General features: G+C 48.0%; 1 protein-coding gene across 1 annotated transcript; it reads right to left on the bottom strand.

Annotated features, from left to right (window-relative positions):
• Positions 1-4,838: 4,838 nt before the first annotated feature.
• On the bottom strand, positions 4,839-15,940 carry IL2RB (interleukin 2 receptor subunit beta). Its single transcript, XM_024212969.2, has 9 exons — positions 15,859-15,940; positions 15,355-15,475; positions 13,413-13,488; positions 12,529-12,637; positions 11,610-11,758; positions 10,895-11,075; positions 8,424-8,535; positions 6,431-6,515; positions 4,839-5,669 (listed from the first exon to the last, which is right to left on the bottom strand). Exons 1-9 carry the CDS (start codon positions 15,938-15,940, stop codon positions 4,839-4,841), a joined length of 1,746 nt encoding a protein of 581 aa, XP_024068737.2.
• Between the last annotated feature and the right edge of the window lie 270 nt (positions 15,941-16,210).

Below are 16,210 nucleotides of genomic sequence, written 5' to 3'. Positions count from 1 at the left end.
GGTTTTTTTCTCTCCTGCTGATAAAAGCTCACCTTAACTGATCACTCTCCTTATAGTGTGTATAGTAACACCCATTGTTTCATGTTCTCTGTGTGTATATATATATATATCTTCCTACTGTATTTTCCACTACATGCATCCGATGAAGTGGGCTGTAGCCCACGAAAGCTTATGCTCAAATAAATTTGTTAGTCTCTAAGGTGCCACAAGTACTCCTGTTCTTTTTGCGGATACAGACTAACACGGCTGCTACTCTGAAACCTGTTACTATACAGTGTCTTTACCTCAGTTTTTAGTGGACAAGTGCTCAGATCACCAAAACTATGTGTTTATTATCCAACTCTGGTCACTGTAATATCTGAGCACCTCTCACCATTAATGAAATTATCCTCCCTACACCCTGGGATTCAGGGAAGGGTTATTATCACCACTATTTTACAAATGGGAAACTGAGGAACAGAGAGACTAAAGATAAACATTTTAAAAGTGCCTAAGGGACTTAGAAGCCTAAGTCCCATTTTCAAAAGTGATTTAGGGCCATATTTTAAAGGCATTTAAGTGCCTATCTGCCTCTCTAGGTGGCTAATACCTTTACAAATCTGGCACTTGGGCACCTAAGGGTAAAATTTTAGAAAACCCCTACATGACTTAGGAGCCTAAGTCTTATTGAAAATAAATGGGATGTGGGCTCCTAGGTACTTAAATTCCTTTTGAAAATGGGACTTAGGCTCCTATGTGATTTGGATGCTTTTGAAAATTGTGCTCCAAGGTCACGTGGAAAGTTTGTGACAGTGGGATTGAACTCAGATGTCCTGACTCCCAGGCCAGTATCTTCAGTACAAGATCATCCATCCTTCCTTCCAGAAAACAATTGCCTCGCCTTTGTTTATGGTCTTCGTAGAGAGGCCAAGTACTGAGTCCAGGCTATGTCTACACTACAACTTATGTTGCACAGGGGTGTGTGAGTAAACCGTCCCACTGACATAAGCGCCGCTGTGGACAGCCTTATGTCGGGAGGTGGTTTTATTATGCCAATGGGAAAGTTCTCTCCCATCAGCATGGAGCATCTTCACGAGACACACTACTGCGTTGCCGTTGCAGTGCTGTATGCGTAGACATTCATCTAATCTAACCAATCTGAGTACCACATTCATCACTGTGGTATCTATGAATAAACCAAGAACACAGACCCAAAAGTAAATCTGACTTCAAAGGAGTTGCACCATCAAGGCTGAATTTGGCCCTGAATTTCCACTGTCCCATGGTGCGGGATGGGGACTGGCTGTTGTGCAGCTCTCCGCAGGTCAGAAATGAGGTACATTGGTAGGATGTCAGGGTAGCGTGTGTGTGTAAACCTGCATTGCTACTATCTATGTTGTACCTGCGCTCAAGATAAATAGCGGCCTCTTTCTCCAGGACTGCTGGCCCCGCACTTTTCACTGGTGCTGGAGTTCAATTTAATAAGGAAACTATAATTGATGGACACTGTCCTGTGTTGCACTTTTTTTGTGGCTTTGTCCATGCTACATTTGGATCAGCTTGGGGCCCTTTAGACCTTCATGGCACTTCCAAGGAGTCTTCAGGACTCAGCAGCAAAGGGTCGTGAAGCAACTGGCAATGGCTCTTCTATGCCACAACTCAACTAATCTCACATCTGCAGCAACTTTAGACCACATGACCTAGCTTCCTGGAATAAAGGTCCAGTTATCTTCAGAACTTATGCTGAGCACTTCCTGCCACAGCACATCACACATTCACACCCCAGAGTGGCTGCTGTCTCACTTCTAGCAGCTTACATGCTTGAAAACCATTCGCATTTTCAGAAGTGGGAAAATATTTAGTCGGCCAAGTGATTCTCGGTGGCCTGCGGCAGTTTTGCTGCCAGCGATACTTCCTGAGTCGATCTGGAGAGGATCATAGTGACTAGGTTCTAAAATACAATTTACGTTACTTCCACCCTCCCTATCACTGTCTGTGACTGAGGGTTAATTCCCCTGAAATGTCTTCCCCTTCCCCTGAAGCTGCTATCCAATTACCCAGCTGTCTGTGACTGGAAACTATTCCTCCTTTCTACTCCCTGAGCCCAGTGCTCCAGCACCCAACTGTCTGTGAATGAGGGTTCATCCCCCTGAAGCTGCTATCTGATCCCTACATTTGCTATCCAAAGGGTCTAATTCAAAGCCCATTGAAGTCAATGGGAGTCTTGACATTCTTTTAATAGAGTCATAGAGTATAAGGCAGCCAGAAGGGAGCACAATTAATCTGACCTCCTGTATAGCCACCAACATCAGCCACACCCTCACATTAAACCCAACAACTGAAATTAGATCAAAGGATTTCAGCCCACAGGAGACTAGCTTTGGATCAGGCCCAACGACTGAACTATCTATGAGTGAAGGGTAATCCCCTAAAATACCCCCTTCTGCTCCCTGAGCCTAATCTACCAATGCCCAACAATCTTTGGCTAAAGGCAAATCCCCTTTCTGTCCACTGAACTCATTGTCTAGGCAGCAGACTATCTGTGACCAAGAGCTAACCCCCTCACGCCCTCTTCCTGATCCCTGAACTGTGATCAAGAACTCACTTCCATCCAACCAGTAGCATTGGTTATATCCAAGTTCCCCTACCAAACGGCAATGAAAAACATGCTATTTTGACACTGCATTGATTTTTATTTTATTGACAAAAAGGCAGGTTTTTTTGTTACTCGTTTTAGCAGCAAGAATGATTAAGAAGCTTATGAAGAAATACCTAGGAACCGCGATGGGATTACTGGCCATCTAAGCTAGCATCCAGCCTGGCAGTGCTTACTCTTTATGGTGCGTCTTGAGAGCTTCCAATAGCACAGTAAATACACTGGGTGGCCTTGTCCTCACTCAGCTGGGAAGCAGTTATCCCTTCTTTATCCCCAGTCTCTGAGATGGTGGGATGACAGGCATCCTGAGACATGTGCAGTGGCTTGGAGAAAGTGATACAGGAAAGGGTTGGCTCCCTGAAACCTCTCAATGCTAATCAGGCCAGGCTCCATCCTATTGCAGTATCAGCAGCACTTTCACGGACAAAATCAAACCCATTGGACACCCACTTATCTGACAAGCAAAGCGTTCAATTTAATAACTCAGGAGAATGAAAACTGGGGGAATAATTTTGGTGCTGGAACATGAGTACCAGGACAAAGGGGGAAACTCAACACTAGTGTGGAAATGGGGAACAGTGAACTAAATGTGGGTGAATCTCAGAAGGTTTACAGAAGCGTCCTAAAGGTTTGGATATGTTCCTCAAAAGTTTGGATGCTTATCCAAATTTCTTTGGTTTGGAAATCTCATGTGAGAGAGCTCAGGTCTTTTTAGCATGAGGTTGGTATTTCCCATGTCTAGACAGGTCTGGAAAGATGTCAAGAAAAAGATACGATACAAAGGATGGTCAGAGGGATGGATGGACAGATACCATGGAACCAACATCAACAGTCTTCCCTCTATCCCCGACCTCCCCGGATTATTTCAGCACTTCTGCCCCAAATCAGTAAATATGGAGGCACTACAAAATGCTATCCAAAAAATTTTTTGAGCCAAATGAATGGACCGAGTTTTGGCTTTAGGCAACGGTGATGATCTGAAGTCATTTATCTGGAGCTGATTTATCTGCCTTTACTGCTAATTGGGCAATGATTCCCCTCAAGCAAAGGAAGGAATGGGGATTACCAATTAGATGATTTCCACTTACTACAGGATGTGGGACGGACTCTTCTGCAATTATCTTATCACAGTCGAATGACAGGGTTTTGGTCTGTAGGGCAAAGAGGCTTTTGATTTCATGAAAAGATTGCAGCAAGAATGGGAAATGTTGTGCTCTATTTTATTGCTAGCATCTCACTTGCTTCCCCCACACCCCATAAGATGGGGGAATTTTCCCCAGTATTTTTTTGCTGATAGTAGGGATTGTTTTTTTTTATCACATCCCTTGACTCATTTCTGGCTTTGAATTGTCTTTGAAGACCCAAGCCCAAACCCAGATATCTGGTTGGGACCAAGCTCATTAGAACATTCACTTCACACAGACTGGAGTGGGAAGGATGCAGGAAATGAACTAAACCCTGGGCCAATCAGTAAGGACCACCCTTAACACCTTCCATCACCTCCATCCTCAGCAGCCCCCAGCACTCACGAGCAGTTCACCACCTCCACCTTCTCAAGTATTTCTATTCCCCGGTAGATGCTTGCATGCCCTGTAAATTGGTACTTGAGGGATGGAAAGTTTGGCTGCTCAGCCTCAGAGTTTGGTACTATCTTCACGCCGAGTTGCAGAGCAATCCAATTTCTCTTTCTCCATTTGCTCTATGTACTTTAATAGTTGTAATGCCCCTTTCTGACTTTCTCAATTTCATCTCTATCCATTTGTCTACCCATTCGTCTATCTAGTTCTCCTTCCATGGTATCCATCCAGTCACAGTATCTACCAAGCTGTCAGCTTATCCATGGTGTTGTCTGTACCACGGAATCCATCCATGCACACATCTCTCCTCCTGAGCATCCTTTTTCTTAGGTTTTCATCCCTTCATACATTCACACATCCCCAATCCAAAGCTGACCTATTAGGGCCGTTACTTTCCCTTCAGGTTGTAGGTTTGGATCATGCTCGTTCCATGTGCCACCAAAGGTCCCATTCCCTTGCAACAGTGAAAAATACAAGGGTCTTTCTCTCCATGCTACTCAATAAATAAGTCCCATTGGGTTTGTTAAAACTAATGTTCAACTTCTTGTTCTCTCAGACAGTTTGTATGTTTGTCCATCTCTCCCTCCAGAGAAGGCCTTAAGCTCAGAAGGTTCTTGAGGCGGATCTTAGACCGAATGATGGTTGTATTGGCTTTGGAGCTCACTCAAAGATAGGTAGGCCCCAGTGTTTGGGACCTGGCTGGAGGAAGCAGTCCTGTGAAGATCATCAGCTTGACCTTGCCTCAGAGGCATGGGCTGGGAAAACGAAGAGCTTGCATCTGCCATAGTAGTAGTGGAACTGATTTGAGGGTCTGCGTCCTCAGCCTCTTCTGTGGTTTGAATGGTATCGTTGTCATGCAGCCCTGGGATATCTGAGAAGACCATGCCAGGCTTCTGTTGGGATTCAGAGAGCTGTAAAACTGTGACATTTCCATTCACCTTCTCATCCTGCTCCAATACCAATGCTGGGGAGGAGCTCTCGGGTGACAGAAGAGCCTCAGGAAGTGCCCCAAGCCCATTGGTTGTGCTCTGTGTCTCTCCCACAAAAGAACTGTTCTGGAAACCTTGGTTTGCTTCGATGCAATGAAGAAATCCGGAGGAGAAGAGTGGCAGGTCGTCCTCCAGCATGCAGAGATCTGGGGAGGGGAGTGCTCCATAGGAATCACCATCTTCACTGCCACTGCTCTTCCGGGCGAAGGGCTCGTAGGTGAAATACACCTGGCAGGGCTCAATCTCATAGGAGTCAGGGAGGTGGAAAAAGAAGTACCCTTGGTTGGTGAAGCAGCTGGTCAGTGAGTGCCCGCTGGTTTCTGGGGGGGCACCAGAGGTGAGAAAGGCCTTGGGAAGGAGGAGCTGGGAGTCCTGTTTCTCCTTCTGAATTATCTCTAGCTCTGAGATTTCTGGGGAGATACTGCTCACGCTGAAGAGAGACGTGGAAAATGGAGAGGAGAGCCACTTCTAAAGGGGAAGGGGGGGGAACACAGAAGAGATATTGTTATGTTCAAAGTGGCAGCAGTATAACATCCTCACAACAGAGACACAGAGGCCTAGGGTCTCTTTTCCTTCATGCCCATGATGAATACACTCCAGACATCTCCCATACAGAATATACGCCCTTATCATCACTCCTCTGGGCTCTCCATAGGGAATAGGTCCCTGGGGATCCCTCACCAGGCTCTGAGCCGTTTTCAGATAAGGAGCCAGCCTCAAGAGCTTTCCCTGCGTGATCTCCATAAGGAAAGGGAGGAAGAAAGAGAAAGGGATCTCGCGATAGAGAAAGAGAGAGGAGTTGAAGGGAGAGAGAGGGAGAACATGACAAATGGCAGGAGGAGGGGCTAGAGGAAGCGAAGAAGAAGGCAGAGAGGCAGGGTGGGATGGACTCCAAGAGGCATGAACTCTCCTATACTCCTGTGTGCTCTCTCAGCCCTTCCTGTCAGCAGAGCAGAGGTCTGAGGTTTGGTGGTTTGCACTTTCTCAGTTCTCTAATTAGAGATGGAGCAGAAGTGGCAGCTTAGAAAGGTCAAAAATAAAACTAAAGCAAATCCCCCAGCAGCAGCCAGTGCTGGAGGGTCCAGTGATGCACACACTAGATCTGGGAGCTGGACGTCCTTCCCATCCATCTGCAGCATGAGGGAGGCAGCCAGTCCTCTCCTTCTTTCTCAGCTCGTCCTTCTCTGACCCCCTCCCACGAACAGCCCACCTTCCCCTGGTCCCCGTACCTGAACGTCGCCTCTGTGCACAGTGCTCAGCGGGGGAAAGAACTTGTCTGGGTCTGGAATGTAAATCTTCAGCACCTTCTTAAGCCTTCACCAGAGAGAGAGAGAGAGAGAGAGAGAGAAGTGAACGTGATGTGGAGACCTGTGGTCTTCCAGGGGCCTGACCCTCCGTCCCTGGCACCAGTGTAAATGAAGAGTAACTCCACTAAAGTCACTGGAGTTATGCTGGTGTAAAAGTGGTGTAAGTAAGGGAGAACCAAGCCCCAGGGCTCTTTATCCCCCATCCCCCACCAGTAGCCTGAGAAAATCTCCACATTTGCTGATGGATGTATTGGGGACACAGAAACTGAGAGAGAAAATGGCATTGCAAAAGCTATTTCCCTCAGCCCTATCCCCAGAGCTGATAATGCCACCATTCACCAGCATCCTTGCCTGCCTCTCCCTGTTGCCCAGGCCTGTCCATTCCTTTCATTAGCTGCCAAGCTGGGAGAGACGCCATCTTTGCTCCAAATTGCTGGCATGGTTTCCAAGGCCTGTTGCCATGAGCTGATTGTGCCTCACTTGGTTGCCATCACAGTGATGCAGAGATTGCAGTGCCCTCATGAAATGGCAGCATGAGATGGCAATGCCACAGTCTCCATGCCCTGTCATCAGGATGCTGCATGGCAGTGTTGTATGGCATTCACACTGCAGCACCACTTCATGATGCCTTATATCATCATGACATAAGAAGCTACACTGGTATTGCCAGACCATACCAGAGCCAAGTCATCTGGTCTACTTTTCCTGTCTCTCAAGGTGGCCAATACCAAATCCTTCAGATGCCTAAAGGTCTCCTAATGCACCTTTACTGGGCAATAATCTATGGTGAGGGAAATTCCTCCTGACCCCTGTGCTCTGAAGCAGGAGAATTTGATAGTCCTTGTACATTTATACTAGCTTGCATCACTGCAGATGCTATTTTCCTTCCTGCACGTCTAATCCTTTTCTGTACAGCATTATCCTGCATCATTGAGTTCCACAGGTTAATTATACATCAAGGGACGAGGATTAGCTGTGTTTATATGTGTTGTAAATGGAGTGCTCCCTTGCCCTCGCATTATGACACAGGGCAAACAGGAGAGGCTAGTTGGCTTTCTCTATTCCCATAATCATTTTACATACTCCTATAATCTCTCCTCCTCTACAAATGAAATAGTCCCCCTCTGTAATCCATCTTTATATTGAAACACCTCCCCCCTCTGATATTTAGATTGCTTTTCTCTGTGCCTTTTCTATTCTGCTGTGTCCCTTTCTGAAATGAGGTGACTAAATCTGAAGCCACTTTCAATTTCCATGATGCTGTCAGGCTATTCTCTATATTATTGTACCGGGTGCCCTCGTGCGGCACGTTCAGCATTGATTAAGAACAATATTAGGACAAAAATGATGGGCAGGAAGAGGTTTAAATCAGCATCCCACCAAAATATTGTAGAACTATCCTGACTGCAGGGGCCTGTCCCATGACCTATAATCAGAGGGTGAAATCCAAACCTTATGCAGTGGGCCTCTTTAGCCCTGCTCATGTCCCACTTTAGCCCTGTTTTGAGAGATTAAGAGGTGCATAGGCCTTGTTCTGGTTCCTCTACACAAAGATGAATTTCAGCTAGAGGGTCAGATTTCTAAAGATATTTAGGCACCTAACTCCTGTTGATTTCAATGTGAATTCCTTTAAAAATCTTGCCCAAAGAGAGAGTATCCTGTGGCTATTTTGAGCTTGGTGATGTTATGACATCACACTGTGTCACAGTATCTCAACATCATAGTGCAAACACTGAATTCCCTCAACGTCAGGCCGTCCCTTGGGACAATGCCAGTAGCAACCCAGAGAGGCGGAATGACTCGGCTCCAAATCAGACTAAGGGACTCTGGCCTCATCCGAGAGAAAGAAAATGAGGACAGAAAGACACACTGGGCCTGGGACAGGACTGGAGAGGACCATTCATGTCCCTTTTACCTTTTCAATGGCTGTGAGGTGATGATCAAGACAATGATGACAACGAAGATGATGGTGCAGATGGTCCCCACAAGGGCTGGCATCGTAAGCTGGAGGTCCCCCAGGGGAAGTTCTGCAAGAGGAGAGAGAGAGTTACTAGAAAGTGACAGCCAGAACAGAGGAAGTGGGAACCCCAGTCACTCCAGTTGGGTTTTATTTCACTTCTGAACAAAGAGGTTTGAGATCCCAGTCAGATAAGTGAGTGACTGGCCACACAAGTCTGCCAGCCAGCATGCCTTTGTGATCAGGAACAGATCTGAACCCCCCCTCCCCAGCCTTGCCAATGCATCTCACAGCTCACCTACAGCCTCTCTCTGCTTTTCCTGTCCTGACTGCAATGACCATGCACTTCATCCCTGACCTGCCGCCCCCCTGCTATTCCCTCTCCTACACAGCTCTGCAAATGCACCTCAGCTCCATCCTGCCCCACTCCTGTTACTCTTCATCTTGTGTCCCCTCTGCCAGTGCACCTCGTTTTGGACCTGCCGAGCCCCTTGGAAGAGGGGGAAGGATGCAGAGGAGAAAAGAGGGAGAGGAAAGAGAGGAACAGTGGGACACCTTCGGAGAAGCTTCTCCCTCATGTCCTTGAGATGTTACTAAGATCCCTTTGTTTCCTCCACCTCAGGTAACTTTGGCTCCCAGTTGCCACAACAACTGGTTGTAGCTGAATCCTTTTCACTGACATCATATGCTATCAAAGTTTGATTGCCACAGCAACACACTGCCCCTTCTAAACATAGCTGCTCTGTTTATATCACTACCTGCCTCAGCGTGGGGGGACCCACGAGCTGCCTACTTCCTGTGAAGAAACTAAAATTAAAAGGAGCCGAGGACTCACCAGACACCCCTGCTGGAGATGGTATTTGCCAAGGCTGCAGGCTGCACAGGCTTCTGACTGGCCTGGACAGCTAGCCCTGTTCTGCACTGCCTACGGGGGAGTCCTGGGGTAACATTTTGCAGAAGCTGTTTAGACAGCTAACTCCCATTAATTTCAATAGGCGTTAGGCACCTAAGGACATTTAAACATCTGGCCCCACGGCACTTCGGAGCCTAGGTCCCGTTGATTTTTGGTGAGCCTTAAGCCCAAAGGGCCCAAGTCACTTTTGAAAATGGGACGTAAGCTCCTAAGTTACAGGGGCCCTCTGGAAAGTGTTTCCCAGGCCTCTTGCTCCCCTGGTCAGGGAGTTGCTCTGCTGCACTTAGGGAGGGGGCCCCCACTGGAGTTTGTGACTGGAATCCTGGCCCGACTCCCATTGACTTCAATGGGGCCAGGCCTTCACTCTGGGGCTCTTGTCCTTTGGACCAGCAGGCCCTGCTCACCTCACCTGGATCTAGGATTACAGGAAAGGCTCCTCTCAAGCTATTTCCAGTCTTTCTATTGTACTTTGATTTGTGCATCCCTCCACTCCCCTACTTTTCCTGCTCCCACATAACTCCAGCCCTTGTTCTCCCCTTTCTCCTGAACCTCTCCCCCAGGGCCAGATTTAGGGACAGGCGACCCAGGTGACCACCTGGGGTGCCGGGTTTGGGGTGCTGTTTTTGTTGTTAGCGACAAAAGAGAAAATAGAATGTTTGAAGTAAAATGTTTCAGGTATTCCGGATGGGGATTCATTTTTGACTAACCCCCTAGAATGTTCTGGACCTTCGTAAAATCTCATGGAACATTCCAGACTTTCTGAGAACTACATTTTCCTTGAACATCCTAGAATGTTGTCAGCCATGCCCTCGTGGATATATAAGGGGCGGGGCGTTGCCAGTCAGTCAGTGAGATATAAGAACGAAGGGAAGTAATGTGAGAGCCCAGCTGCGATATTGCGAACCTTGTTTTATTGTGTAATTGTGAAAGTCTACTTCTGTTTTAAGACTTGAAGAGAGTAAGTAGCAACTAATAATGGACATATTTAATGAAACACCAGAGATATCTATCGAACGCCTATCTATAGGAGTTATAATATAAAAGAATATACTGTTACTTCTTTTGAACTAAAGGACTAGAGTTAACATTCTAAGGCTGTCACCTACTGTAATACTATTTAATACTGCCCCACGCAGTGTTGGTGCACAGTTCAATTTCTTGATGTTAGTACACTTCAGTTATTCTTAAAATTAAAAAGTTTCTATAAGCTCAGAGGAAATGAATGTTTTTATTTGCTTATATATGGCATGAATAAATACAGATTTATAGATCCTAGCTTGCAAATTTATCGTCTTATATGCCAGCGATAAATCATGCAGGCAAATCGTGCATCAAAGTTGTGATATGCCCTACACATTCAATAAAAAATAAGGTATTCAAAGGTTTAACAAAGGGGCGGGGGGGGGGGGCGCCGAAGACGCCCCTTGCCTGGGGCACCATTTGGACTAGGGCTGGCCCTGCTGTCTCCTCACCTATCTCTAAGCCCTGGCCTACCCACTCCTCTGAGTCTCATTACCTGAATATCCAAGATTCACATCACTACGATCTGTCCTCCATGTGAGCGTCTTGCTCCAGTTGCTCCACAAACCATAATGCTTTGGCTTCACGCGAACTTCAGCCTCATACTCTGAGTCAGGCGAAAGGTTCTCAATCCTCACCCATTCCTGGTCCTGCTTGATAGGGAGGAGCATGGCAGTCTGGGATGGAGTAAAAGTTACAGAGTGATTGCTATGTTCTCCCCCACACAGTCCAAACCATCACACCTCTCGGCTGTCCAATTAGAGCAGAGTTGGCCCTGGGACTCTCACAGCCAGCATATCCGTTATCCAATGCTATACCAGGAGGGCACCCCTTGCCCACATCATAACCCCTCTGCTCCACAGTGGGAGGAGGCCCGTTCTACCTTTTTCATCTCCACAGTCTTCTCTGTCCCATACTGGGAGGACACCATTCTGATGCCTCTCATCCCAGCACTGGGCAGACTAGAACTTCCCTTTGCTTCCCTGCCATCACCATATGCTGGCAGCGGATAATGCAGATAAAGCTGAAGTAGGAGTCACTGCCCCCTTTGGCCTCTCCTCTGAGGCGATGGCATTGCAGCCATCTGGGGAAGGCTCTAGAGCACAAGCGGGAATAGCAGGCTCTTTGCAGTAAGGCGGCTCTGCCTCCTCCACTAGTTACGGGCCTGAGGCCCATCAGCAGGAGAAGCTAGTCTGGGATCCTGCACTCACCTCCTGGGGCTTTGAGCGATCTCTGCACCACACTTCAAACTCCCGTTTATTTTTTAAGTAGTGAGAGGAAACAGGAATTCTCCAAGTTAAGTTGCAGCTGGAGTCACTGGTGTTTACCACTTGGAGGTTGTCAGGTGGCCTCAGCTGTACTGGGAAGAGAAGAGTGAGAGAGGCGCTGGGAAACAGAAGCAAAGGCTACAATAGCGGTTTGCGCTCTCTCTCTGTTATGTGGCTTCACTGGCAGACACCCCTCTCCGGGGATGTGCTCTGGGCCGTTCCACTGGGTGTGCGCATCTGTGAACCCGCCCCAATCATTTGTCCCGAACAATTCATTTTGTGAATATTGCCTCTTTTCCTGTTCCCCAGGGCGCTCTGCTTCTGCCCCCATTGAAATCAATGGCAAAATTCCCCCCAATGACGTTAGTGGAGCAGGATCAGAGTCAAGCAATCTGTAGCCTTGCTAGGATTTTTTTCCCCATTAAGTACAGAGGGCCAGTTGCTCAGCTGGGGTAAATGGGCACTGCCCCTCTGCAGTCAGTAGCACTGCATAGATTTACACCAACAAAGGATCTAGCTCAACTGTTGCCACCAAAGGACACAGCTTTAACAGCCAAAGCTCTTCTCCCTAGATCAGTGCACCCAGGCTGGGGGCAGAGGGTAGTTGGTACCAAGCAGTATGTCAGAGCCAATGCTCAGGGAAGCTGCAGTGCCATGCTGGAAGCAACAGGAGGGGGCATGGCGAACCTGTGGCACGGCGTGACCGAGTGAGCATACAGTTGCAGTGGGGCAGGGAGACGAGGCAAGCCTGAGATCAGGCATGGGGTAAATAGAAGGATGCCCGGGGAGGACAAGGTGGCACAGGGGACAGATCTAACCACAGATTGAAGCCTTGGGGGATCAAACACTGATTAACACTCACTGTTGTCCCACAGTCCGAATTTCTGCTGTTGTATCACAGTTGTCCCGTTTTCCCCAGCTTGGCAGGACACAGTCAGGCGAAGTGAGTCTACAACCGTGAAGACCTGACACTGCAGGGAAATTTGCTATTAGCATTACTAGTCACCCCACTATGTATCGTTCACATTTCTAAGGCCTCTATCGCACGACCATCACTCCTCCAGCCCTAAGAATCTCAAAGTGCTTTTCACATCTTAATAAGCAGGGCAGTGTTAGATTAGCCCCATTGGGGAACCCGAGGGACAGAGATTAGATGAGTTAAATATTCAAGAAGTGTTATCTCTTTTTCCACAAGGGGTGGAGCCTAAAGCAGATTGAAGCTGGCTAGGGGTAGCAGGGGCTGCTCCTTAAGTACCATCTGTCTTGCAGGACAGGATAATCAGGTTGCGTCACAGCGTCTCTGCCTTTATGCCACGACAACGCAGCCTCAGAGAGCATTACCCTGTGAGTACACACGGTCAGCGCCTGAGGAGGTTGGGTTGGCATGCCTGACATAACTCTGTAACTGTCCGGTGACCTCAGGCTGCAGGGCTCTGGACTGACCCATGGAAACAGGCACTGGGGCCTGCGTAGTTCTTGATGGGCTGTGCTTGGTGATGCAAGGAAGGGAGCTAAATACACTGTAATATTAGAGTGTCACCTCCTGGGCTTTGTAACAGATTGGCTGGGATGGTGACCTCTGTCAGGGGGCAGAGTATTAACCCCTTGGAACCCTGCCCCAAGTCAGGGGTCTGGAACCAGGAAATAAAGTTTTATCTCGTAGCAGCACTTCTGTGTGTCACACTGTTATTACAGTGATAACCCATATACCACCCCCAGCCAGCACATTTCAGTTGGGTTACCTACATCAATGTCTTTATCGAAGGCTAGTTCACATCTCCTGGGTGCCATGCTAGGAAATTCACAACTCCTTCTTAGATTCCTGTCAGAGAGAAGACCAGAATACTGCTGAGCTGGAGGGGCTTGTATGCATGTAATTATTTATTTAGATTTGAAATCATCATACACACCCATCCAAGGCATTAGGCACCCAGACATCCTTGCTACTACAATACAACAAAATCCCAGCAGCATTAAACTAATGGTAACAGGAGCTCAGCCAGCCACCTACAGAGACCCTTCACTGATGTGGGGAGCACACTCTCAGCCCCTCTCCAAAACCCATCTCAAACAGATGTCTTTGACAGCGTGCCCAGAAAGTCATCAGATTCCAAATATTATGGACCAGGCAGGAGGGCAAGTTGCAGACTCCTGGTGCTCTCACAGGCAAAACCCTGCCAGCCACCCACTCTGTTTTATTCCCAGCACCGCTGTGGCAGCTGCTGCAAGAGGAACTGCCTCCTGCATCCCTCCCCAGTGCTGCTGGGAGCACCGAGAAGGTGAACCACATTGTTCCTCCTACACACCCCGCAAGGCACTACTGCAAGAGGAGGGGAGGAGATGGAGTCAAACTGCTGCTCTACTCAGTGGGAGTCCTCTAGCCACTGCCACCTGCCTCTCTCCCCACTGGTGCTGGCCTGCCCAGTCCCACACCCAGCTCAGAGTTCAAAGACCTAGTACTGGGCAGGCGCCTGGAGCCCATTTGCTCTGACCCACCATCCCCATGCAAGGGAAACCTGCTCTGCTTTCCACCCCACACATCAGCCATGGCGAACCCACTACTACGGTGGACACACCCACGCTGTCTCAGGGAAGCCACCAGCAGTCAGTGGAGACCCACCAACCACAAGAACCAAAGCAGACCTATTCCTCAAATGAGCACCCACCTAACCACCAAAGGGGGGCTGGCTCCTCACCTGACCACAATCCCATAGCTATAGACCACCGAGCCCCTGCTAGCCACCAAGGGCAGTGCAAAACAGGTAATGGAGGTGATAGGGAAGGGTAAGCATGGTGAAGTGAGAAGGGTGGAAGGGTTAGTGGATATTATTGTGGGGGGAGAATATTTTACCCAGGTAATGCCACATGTTGCTGCCTGCGGTACAACATCTATGAGGGAGCCCATCCCTTCACTAGAAGAGTCTAGTGGCCCATTAAAACTATACCCCTCTCTCGGCAGACCAGCAAGACCCCAGTCCAGTTATTAGTGTCCCTTACTCTATGGCAGGGGTCGGCAACCTTTCAGAAGTGGTGTGCCGAGTCTTCATTTATTCACTCTAATTTAAGGTTTCACGTGCCAGTAATACATTTTAATGTTTTTAGAAGGTCTCTTTCTATAAGTCTATAATATATAACTAACCTATTGTTGTATGTAAAGTAAACAAGGTTTTTAAAATGTTTAAGAAGCTTCATTTAAAATTAAATTAAAATGCAGAGCCCCCCGGACCGGTGGCCAGGACCCGGGCAGTGTGAGTGCCACTGAAAATCAGCTCGCGTGCCGCCTTTGGCACGCGTGCCATAGGTTGCCTACCCCTGCTCTATGGCCTGGGAACAGGACATCCCACAAAGAGTCGAGCTCTTTGGGAAATGAATCAATTACAGAAACAGGAAGGAGAAGAAGAACTCCAGCTGGATTTCCACTGAAAAGAGGAGTGATACTTGAGTAGCTGGCCTAGGTCTTAGTTAGCCTAGGGGTGGGAGAAGGGAAGAGGCCCCAGAGAGCCAGCTCCTCAGCATGTGTCAATCCGTGCAGCTCCATTGCAATCAATCCCGCTACTCCAGCTGAGGATCTGGCCCTACATTTATTACATCCAAGGAAACTGTTCTTTTTGTGCAGAATCAAAGGTAGCCATGACGACAATTAGAGCCTGACATTCACTGGCTTTGCTAAATAATTTCAGCCACGTACCTCTCATCAGTGTCATGAAAAACGTCCAGTCGGCACGGTGCTGCTGTGAGATTCCTGTCTGGAGCCCAGGTGCAAAAGAGAGTCGCCCGCGAGTCATAAAAACAAGTTAGATTTGAGGGTCCTGTGAATGGAGAAAAGATGCCATTACATCAATCCTGTCATGACAAAGCCATTAATGATCATTTCATCCAGTTCCATGCAGTGCCCAATTCATAGGCTGGCTAGTGCCCTGAAGAAACATCCAAGGAACATCTCCAAACAAGAATGGAAGAAATCTATGGCCCTTCTCACTTCTTCAATGCCCCAAAATGAAGAACTCCCAATAGGAACTTGTATATTGTGTCACTCTTGCGCTGCTTTGCTTTAGTGCTTCCTGCCCTGTTGCAAGACATGGACAAACCTTCAAATTGCAATGATCTTCCCATATCACATAAGGATAAATAGTGCCCCCATCTGCACACCTCCCTAATTCTCCTGCTGGGACATAGGGGGATGCTTTCTTACCCTGAGTTATTCTTGATGCCAGTGAAACATCTAGAAGGATGGACAGCCAGAGGCAAAGCAGAAGGGGAGGAGAAGGCTTCATCCCTGCCGTACACAGGAGGGGCCCACACTGGAAGAGAGAAGAAGACACACACCCCCAGCAGGTGAGGATGACAAAGTTCCACACTTCTCTGTGGAGTGATCCCTGCAGTAATCTTCTCCCTTGGTGCTATTACCAGGAGTCTGAGGCACTTCCAAGGTCTGCCCCCAACTGAAGCTCTACATACACCACAAGCTGCTCACGCCTGATGCCCAGATGAAATCCCACTCAACAGATTGCAACCATCTCCATAATCTGACCTGTCTCCTTCCT

This window comes from Terrapene carolina, unplaced genomic scaffold (assembly GCF_002925995.2).
Source record: "Terrapene carolina triunguis isolate 2854851 unplaced genomic scaffold, T_m_triunguis-2.0 Scaffold247, whole genome shotgun sequence".
Taxonomy (NCBI): Eukaryota; Metazoa; Chordata; order Testudines; family Emydidae; genus Terrapene; species Terrapene triunguis.
The sequence above is the reverse complement of the archived record's forward strand: the minus strand, read 5'-3'. Positions and strand labels throughout refer to the sequence as shown.